This window comes from Gallus gallus, chromosome 2 (genome assembly GCF_016699485.2).
Source record: "Gallus gallus isolate bGalGal1 chromosome 2, bGalGal1.mat.broiler.GRCg7b, whole genome shotgun sequence".
NCBI classification, from domain to species: domain Eukaryota; kingdom Metazoa; phylum Chordata; class Aves; order Galliformes; family Phasianidae; genus Gallus; species Gallus gallus.
Window position 1 is genome coordinate 9,538,506 of NC_052533.1, and position 9,154 is coordinate 9,547,659.

General features: G+C 45.5%; 1 protein-coding gene across 5 annotated transcripts in view; it reads right to left on the reverse strand.

Annotated features, from left to right (window-relative positions):
- ESYT2 (extended synaptotagmin 2) overlaps nucleotides 1–3,407 on the reverse strand; it is a 70,128-nt gene extending 66,721 nt beyond the window's left edge. For 4 of the 5 annotated variants that reach the window (XM_015282152.3, XM_015282151.3, XM_015282150.3 and 1 more), the window contains exon 1: nucleotides 2,991–3,407. In XM_015282152.3, coding sequence (XP_015137638.1) covers nucleotides 2,991–3,344 — 354 coding nt within the window. In that variant the 5' untranslated portion in view covers nucleotides 3,345–3,407. Of the gene's footprint in view, nucleotides 1–2,571; nucleotides 2,716–2,990 lie in introns of those variants that run through there. The other variant, XM_046936243.1, reaches the window with a different exon arrangement.
- Nucleotides 3,408–9,154: the final 5,747 nt, after the last annotated feature.

Genomic DNA, 9,154 nt, shown 5'->3' on the forward strand with positions numbered 1-9,154 from the left:
TGCAATTTTGATTTTCCCAAATCTATCACCATTACAAAGGAAAATGACAAAGTGATGGAAGGTGACAGGACCCAGTGACTGGCTGTGAGGTCCTTCACCAAGGGGTTGTGACATCAGTGAGATGACTGTCTAGCCTGGTCTTGCGCCTGGACTCCAGCTGAGCATGTCTGGAATGTTGAGCCAGGCTTTGAATCATTGAATGGCTTGGGTTGGAAGGGACCTCAAGGATCATCAAGTTCCAACTCCTCCACCACAGGCAGGGTTACCAGCTGCTAGATCAAGAACTAGATCATCTCATCTTGCTTGAGTCATCATGTGGGGCTGCTGGCATCAGTTCCCAGTGTCCATCTCTGCAGCACCGCTTGCATTTCCCCAGCTCTGCCTGGCATTTCCCCAGCCAAGGGTGATGGAGGTGGCATCACACTGGATCTGTCCAGGCTGGGGGCACAGTCAGGACGATGTCACCTACCTGATCCTTGCCTCCACCAACTTTACTATGACTATGCAGTATGGTGGGTGCAGAGCAAACCGAGTTGTTCCCTACGTGGGGACAAGATAAAGACCATCAAGTACTTGGTCAGATCAGACAACAATTACTTGGAGCACTTTGTCCCAGAGCCTGCATAACACTCGGATGACAGCCTGCAGGATGAGCAGGGGACTGCAGAGCCAGTGCTGAGGGCTTCTGAGCTCAGCTTCTCACCTGAGGTCTCGGCAGCACTTCTCTGGGAGCACCCAGGTGACCTCAAACCCCTGTGCCAGTGGCTGCAACAGGAGCTGGAAATGGTCTCCATCAACAAATGATAGGAAGTGCTGGCAGGGCAGAGCACCATCACATGCTTCCTGTGCATATACAGGCTTGACCAGGTGCAGGCACACCATGGCTCAGGCAGGATGGAAGGTACACATCTTCCTCTCAGTATTCTTATTACAGAAAATCACCATATTATTGACAAGGTAGCTGGGGCTCCTGTCCCTACCCATGCTGCTCACTCTTGTGGTCCTGGTGGGAGCCACAAAATCATATTTATTTCCATGATTAGAAACCAAGAGAGCATACTTCAGTTTGGAGCTCACATTGAAACAGACTGATAAACTGGATAACAGCAACCTACCAATACTAAAGACATGTCAGACTTTATATATACCTAGTATCTCTTGCTTGAAATATGATTGAAATTAATGAGTCTCCAGGATAACTTTAAAACAGAAGAAAAAAGAACAGTTGTCTAAGACAGGTTACACAGGCAGCAAAAAGACTCACACAGAACTTAATGATTATGATAGCAGACATCAAGGGTCACTTCTGATTTGGGTGGTCCCTCAGTCCTCAAAACTGCTGTGTTTTCCAGACTGCATGTAATCCGGAAGCTACAATTATTTGGTTGCAGGATACTTCCAGAATACAGCATACAGTTAGCAGAACAAAAACAAAAAAACCAAAAACCAACCAATGAGATCTTTAAAATATGAGAATAATATTAAAGAAGGGGAAAAAAAAAAGAAAAGGTGACTTACATCTGCCAACTGACGTATCAGAAGGCCACACTCAGGGGAAGCCCTGCCTATTGATCAGCTGCTCTCTCACTATACGATGATACACAGCTGTCTGCAGCCAGCACTCATCCTTCTCTCTAACATATGCTGTGGGCAGAAATCCAAAGTCAAGGAGCCCCTTTCTAAATTTTCTGGTATTCAGACAACTCCACAGAAGAATTAACTGCCATTTTATCAAATGTAACAAATTATGAAAAGAAAAAAAAAAGCCAACAGCTCTTACATTAGCTCTGTGATTTCTCATTTAAGACTTGCATTTCAGCTCCAGGCAGTAAACCCATTCCCTTTCCTTTAAAGACAGCCCCCACTTTACTACAATATTTCCCTAGAACTCAGGTAAAAGATACAAGAAAACAGAAGCAAAAAGCCTCCCATTTCACACCCATATGCTATATCTGCTCTGGATGCCCAAAACTTGCATAACTTCCTTATTGGAGCTGGGATGGGCCACATCAGGTGTAAGTCTGACCACGTGAAAACAGCAGCTGGGACAGTTACAGCAGCCTTGCCTCATGTGGGGCCATTGCACCCAGCAGAGACAGCTGCCAGAGAGGAGCAGGGAGCAGCCAGCAGCAGCATCGTGTGGGAAGAGTTAGCAGGAACCCTCGAGGCTGCTGTTGTGAGAGCTGCAAGCCCCACACAGCAGGTTACTATGGCAGAACAGGCCGGGATGAACACTGCCAGGTAGCTGGCTGTATGTTATGTTTAAAAATCGTTAACACACCAAAGTAAAAATGACAAAGAAAGGGTATTCAGCTTTGGAGCCGTTTCAGCTAAAAACTAAATTTAAAAAATGGGAGCTTCAAAGACTTATTAGAAAGCTCCAAACCTCAAAGGAGGGTTTCACTTTCCAAGGAAGCCCTTCACAACCAACCACAGCGCAGCACAAACGAGGCCACCGCGCACCTCACAGCAAAGCCCTGAAACCACTCGAACCACCACCTCGTTTTTCTGTTACCGGTAAGGAACGTGTTATTTAAAGATGTAGAACAGTTCGGACACTGATTTTGTCACCTCTGATCTCAACTTCCTCAGAAAACGCTCCTTCAGTGCAGTGCGCATCACGGGGACCTCACAACATCTGCGGGAAGAGCGCGGCGATCCCCGAGCTGAAGTTCACCCTGCAGGGGAAGCCCGGCCTGCCGCCGCCTCCGCTGCTGTCGGGCCGGCGGGCAGCGCCGGGCTCGGGCTAACGGCGACGGGGACGCGATGCCGGGGCGGAGGGATGCTCCCCGGGCTCGCCCAACATCGCACCAGGCAGGACGTGCCCCCCGGGTACGGCATCCCCGCACCTCCTCCCTCCCGGCCCGCAGCCAGCCGCTACCCGCAGGAGGGGCCGAGGCCCCGGCCCGCCCCACAGCCGCGCTGCCCGCCGGGCTCGGAGCCGCCTCGGAAGCGCCCGAAGGGTGTTGGCCGCGCGCTCCCTCACTCACCCACGCAGGCAGATCGGCGGAGGAGACGCTGAGCCGCACCGCCTCCTCCTCGTCCTCCAGGAAGGCGAGCGCCCGGCCCAGGCGGGAGGTCTTGCCGCCGCGGTGCCGCCGGATCCAGAAGAGCCCGCACAGGGCGATGAGCACCCAGCTGAAGCTCAGCCCCAGGTAGCCCAGCACGTACACGGGGAAGATCAGCACGAAGCTCCTGGCGAACTGCGACACCAAGCCCGTCACATCCACGCTCAGCATCGAAGGCGGCGGCGGCTCCGGCCCCGCGTCCCCCCCGGCCGCCGCTTTCTCCGCCGCGGCGGGAGTCCCCGCGCCGGGGGACTGCTTCTCCGCGGCCCCGCTCATGCTCTACCGCAGCGGCGGCTCCTACGAATGCGGCCGCTCCTCCCGCTGCTGCTCCTCCTCCTCGGGCGCTGGCTGCGAGCGAGCAGGGGGCAGGGCGGCGGCGGCGCCTCGCATCCTGCGCCCGGCCCCGCTCGCCGCGCACCGACACCAACCGCCGCCCGCTTCCGGGTTCGGGGCGGCCCGGCCCCAGACGCCGACCGCTGCCGCGGGGAGGGCGCCGCGGGCTGCGCCGCCGCCAGAGGGAGCCTCGCCCTCAGCCGCCGCCATTGGCGCCCGGCGCAGCACGGCCGCCCCCTCCCTGCCGCCTCCCGCAGACCCCTCCGCCCGGTCCGGTGCCCCGTGCGGTCTGTCTGACGGAGCCCCCGCTCGAGGGCTCGCCTCGGGGCTAGTGCGTACTTCATCACACCACAGCCTCTACCCGCTCTCTGCAGTCACGCATACGGTTTGGGAAGGTTCTATCAGTTACAGCCTTCTGTAGAGAGCTTCTTGTTTTACTTCGTGGACTGAGATTATTAAGAGACAGAGTGATAAATGAGCTGGAGGAACTAAAGGCTGGTCACTCCCCACCTGAGGTGCAGGTGTTTCCTGAAGCCCTGCTCACATCCCCAAATAGAGCTGGCTCCTCTGTCATCTTGTTCATGTACAGCAGTTCCAGGGGATTACACAAACCCTGATCTGTGGAACTGAGAAATCCTGATTTGCTACAGGTTTGCATCTTGTATCTCTTTGTGACAGTAACATTCACTTCTCTCATCCTCCCTCCTCCCACTTCTTTATCTCTTCAATAATTTTAATGTAATCACCAGTGTTGCTTATCCATAACTGTGTGCTTATCAGTTTGCTGCTGTGCACTTGCTGATTAACCTCAGTTGTTTCGTTTTTTTTTTTCCTTTTGGTTATAAATGGCCAACCTTTCCTTTAGCAGCAGCACCAAATCCAGGTTTGTTCTCTCTTTGGTTACCAATTCTCATGGAAGCTGTGGGGCTTTGAGACCAAGACTTGCAGGCAAGGAGAGGGGAGAGCAAATCAAGCCAACAGGCTGAAAAGTTATGAAAACACAATACAAATGGATACATAGGGAAGCTTTATTAGCTTCATTTCCTTAAGAAATGAAGGCAGCTTCATCTCAGTTATCCAGGGAAAGAGAGTCAAAAAGGTAATGGCACAAAAGTAAAAGCTGTTCAACCAGTGCTGCACAGAACTGCAGAAAATCCAGATCTCTGTGACTGAATATGTTGTTCCTGTATCATCTTCTCAGATTCCCTCCATGCCTACACTCAGGCTCAATGGATGACTCAAAGAAAAACTACTTCAAGCCATAGGCTCATGCTATGCTGTTCTCTTTTAACTTTATTCTTTTCCATTGATGGTACATCCTTCGCTTGTATAATTTAATTACTGTCAGGACAGAAATTCAGACAGACCAAATGCCACAAAAAGGAGTAAAAAAAAAATTAACAATTAGAATTATCTGGTAATCTAAGCTTGGAAAATGACAATTTACTTATCGTGAGAGAACAAAATACTTCCCTGCTGCAACACCTGGGAGACAGAAGGACAGCCTAATACCCTATGAAAGCTTGTTACCTTAAGCTGGGCATACTGAGTATTACTCTGTGACCCATTTGGATACCAACCATATCTAACTAGTAAGCGTGGGTTGGGTTTGTTTGATTGTTTTGGCATTTTCTTTTAATTTATTTACTATATTCCTAAGTATTGTTTTGTTTATATATAGACTTTCTTGTGAAGTTTCCAGTCCTGAGGTCTAGTCCAAACAGACGCATGCTTTGATGGCTCCTTCAATTACTGCAAATACAGTCATTATTCTCTTTTTTTTTCAAGCCCTCGGGTATAGGTCTTGGACTTAAGTGCACCATTTGACTTCTCTATCTAGTTTCACAGTATCAGAAACAGAACATACCTGTTCCACAAACCAAAATGAAATTTCAAAACAGCAGAAAAAAAAAAAAAAAAAGATTGAATTAGCATGACATTTTGCCAACTAACACTTTGCCATATGTTGCATCTTGTTCTCCTATCCTTTATGTCTCAGTGCGTATTCTGCGAATGAGCTGGATATAGAACTCATCGAGGAGTACCCTGCACAGTCAGTAAGACACATTAGAAAAATCTGAATCTTGTAGTAGCATTTGGTATGACAAACATAACTGTAGGCATGACAGCTGAGCATTGATCTTGGGCAGACTAATGAATTAGTCAATACAGAACTCTGATTATTCAGAAGTAAAGGCGATACAGTGCCAATCAAGTAGGCAAACGAAAGCAGGATCTTCTAAGATTAATTTGAACACATTTATCTGTAGCATCAACAGAAAGTTCTGATGATAAAGAGGTTACTGCTGACTTCTTAAAGCTTCTGTAGATAACTAATCTGGCTCCACACAGCATTTGGATGAAGAAAATGGGTGGTATGAAATTAGTATGCTATTATTATAATGGGAAAAATAGAATCTTGTTAAGATACAAACTGTGCTGCTGGAGGATATGTTAAAGTCACTTATTCTATTAGTGTGTTTGATACAGTGTTCCTGATAAACACAAGTTATTTGTTCTTATCTTTCTGGTGCTTCAAATTATTTAATAATTTGCTCCAGCATCTTGGTTTGTTAAGCTAACTCATTTGCTTCTTGATCTTATTCTTAATACTTATAGTAGTGCTCTTCTTGAATGTATCAAGATCTCTTGAAGATAGTCACAGCACAGAGACCACCCTGACTTTTCCTTAAGTATCCTATGGTGGATTATATCAGCAAGAGAGCTGATTATATTTATCTGAGATAATATTTTTTCCTCTCACCACCACCTTTGTAGGCCTGTTGCCTCCTTGGAATTTTGATTAATGCCTTTTGTTTGCAGCATTCCTTTATACACATTCTTAGTCATTTGTCTATGTCCTCTCTTTTTTTTTGTTTGTTTGTTTTATAACAGCTTTCTCTGGATTCAAACGTGGGATAACAGTAATTGGCCATGATGCTTTTTTCGCCCAGTAAGTACCAACACTATTCTTCAGAATAACTTATCTTATTTATAAATCTAGATTATTATTATTATTATTATTGAGGGTGAAAAAAATTGGTAAAATTTAGTTTACGTATACTGAATAGAAATCTGAGAAGGTTTACTCAGATGGGACCTAGATTTGGAATTAGTATGGAAAATACATTTTTATTGATGTGTACTTCTGTTTTCACTTTCATCCAGCCATATCAAGCTGCTTCAGATCATCTAGTATAAATTAGTACTTACTGTTGCTGATACTATTGCATGATATTTATATGTACTTTCCACTATAATGTATTCTTAAGTTTTTACCTTGATCACTACTTTATCTCCCCCAGCAGGACTCTTACAAGTTATAGTTCAAAACTAAAGATGCAGGTCACTTCAGAGGTCCACAGTTTTTCTCTTTCTGTTCAAAAACATGGAGGTGTGACTACCATAAGAATTTTGAACACTTTGTAAGACATCATTTATGCACCTATATTGCTATTATTAGCAGTTGAGTTTCCTTCTCATCTTCAGCAGAGATTGGTTTTTAAAAAAGTGAAACAAAATAGCTACAAAGCCTGGATTCTAGCAAGTCTCTTCCTTAACACATAACCCATGACTTCCTTTCCCCTTCCCTTTCCCCTTCCCTTTCCCCTTCCCTTTCCCCTTCCCTTTCCCCTTCCCTTCCCTCTCCTCTCCTCTCCTCTCCTCTCCTCTCCTCTCCTCTCCTCTCCTCTCCTCTCCTCTCCTCTCCTCTCCTCTCCTCTCCTCTCCTCTCCTCTCCTCTCCTCTCCTCTCCTCTCCTCTCCTCTCCTCTCCTCTCCTCTCCTCTCCTCTCCTCTCCTCTCCTCTCCTCTCCTCTTTCCTTTCCTTTCCTTTCCTCTCCTTTCCTTTCCTTTCCTCTCCTTTCCTTTCCCCTTTCCTTTCCCCTTTCCTTTCCCCTTTCCTTTCCCCTTTCCTTTCCCCTTTCCTTTCCTTTTTAAATAATAAAATAAACATTTTAAATCATGGTGTAAGGGTGCCATGTTGTCCCCATGGGAGTACCTATTCCCAGTAATTCTTTTGATGTAATTCTGTAGTATGTCATCCTGTACACATCAAAAGCAATACTACATCATAGGATTAGAGGAACATGTGGAAGCTAAAGTCTTATTAAAATACCCAGGGTTACCAAAAGCCTTGTTTATAGTGCACTTTTCTTTCCAAGAGAAGCTAGGACATCTTTTTATGCCATCTAGTAATACAACACACGTAATTTTTTTTACCTTTATTCACATGACTAACACCCATCTTTATAAAAACAGAACTACTAACATTTTTTTTTCCCCACTAGATTAGTGAGAAACTGCAGTTTATTTTGATAAAAGGTGGAAACACAAAAAAAATGCACAAATTTTAGTTATGTTATTCCGCAGGTATTACTCCAATTTGTGTTCTTGTGCAGCAGTTAAGATTCAGTTTGATCACTGGCTTTGGGTTTTGAAAAGGTCTGTACAAACCCTCTAGTGGTGCCTTCCCTTCCCACATCTGTGATTTTTCTCCTGTCATAAAGCTGCTTGACTGGTACACTTTGCTAGGGAGAATAAAAAGCTATTGGTAGCCAAACTGTTGGATTTTATTTTTGTAACTAATATGTATCTACATTCTAAAAAAGTAGATGGTGTATACATCCAGCAGTTGAAATAAAAGATATTTTCTTCTGTCTAATCTTTGGTATTTCTGTCATATTTGATTGTTTTAGTTATATGTAATTGCTATATTGTTATTAAAAATAAAAGTTCAAGTAGACTACTTGAAGGTAGTTTTTGTCCTTCAGGCACTATATGGAGGACATTGCCTCTGTAGAGTATCCTTTACTAAGCAAATGCCTAGTTCCATGCACTTATAACACCATCACCACCTAGGCTAAAAAGCTTTTTGAGTTAATTCAAGTTGGCTTGCAAGTACATTTCTACTTGTACAGGAAAGAATACATAAAATGCTTATGGATCATCATTGCTTGGCCAAAGACGGCTAATTTATTCATATGGATGTTTATAAATAGTTTAGTATCCATAGATACTCATATTTTGTGGATGCAGCGTAGGTCTTAAGTTTTAAGAGGGGAGATTTAGATAAGATGTTGGGGAATTTTCTCACTGAGAGGGCAGTGAGGCGCTGGCACAGCTGCCCAGAAGAGCTGTGGATGCCCCATCCCTGGAGGCATTCAAGGCCAGGCTGGATGGGCCTGAGCTGGTGCCTGATGTAGTGATTGGCAACCCTGCGCATGGCAGGGGGTTGGAACAGGATGGTCTTTGAGGTCCCTTCTAATCCAAGCCTTTCTATGATCCTATGTCATACTTGATTTTTAAAAAATAAAATATCAAGATTTTCTTCTCTGAATTGCTTCTTTAATTTGCCTTTCTGCTACATGATGAAGGGAAAGACTTCATATTCGAGACAGCGAGGCAAACTTTACATTATTAATTTACATTGCAACACAAGGAAACACGGAAAGGAAAAAAGGAGGACTCTCCATCAATGATTTGTACGTGTTTGTCAGGAGACTATTTAAGGCCAAGGGTTAAATTTCATAACTGAAGTCAGTGCTGCAATTCCTCTGCAACTAAAGCAGGACCGTGGGGATTTTTTATTGTCGTTATTGTTGATTTTTAATTGATATTAAGAAAAAGTACTCCGCAAGCGCCCGCAGGAGCTTCCACCAGCGCTTTGAAGCGGCACAGCACGTTACTACGTTATAAATACGCGCTGTGAGAACAGCCCGCTCCCTGCCCGCAGGCCACCAGCGCCTGCCTCGC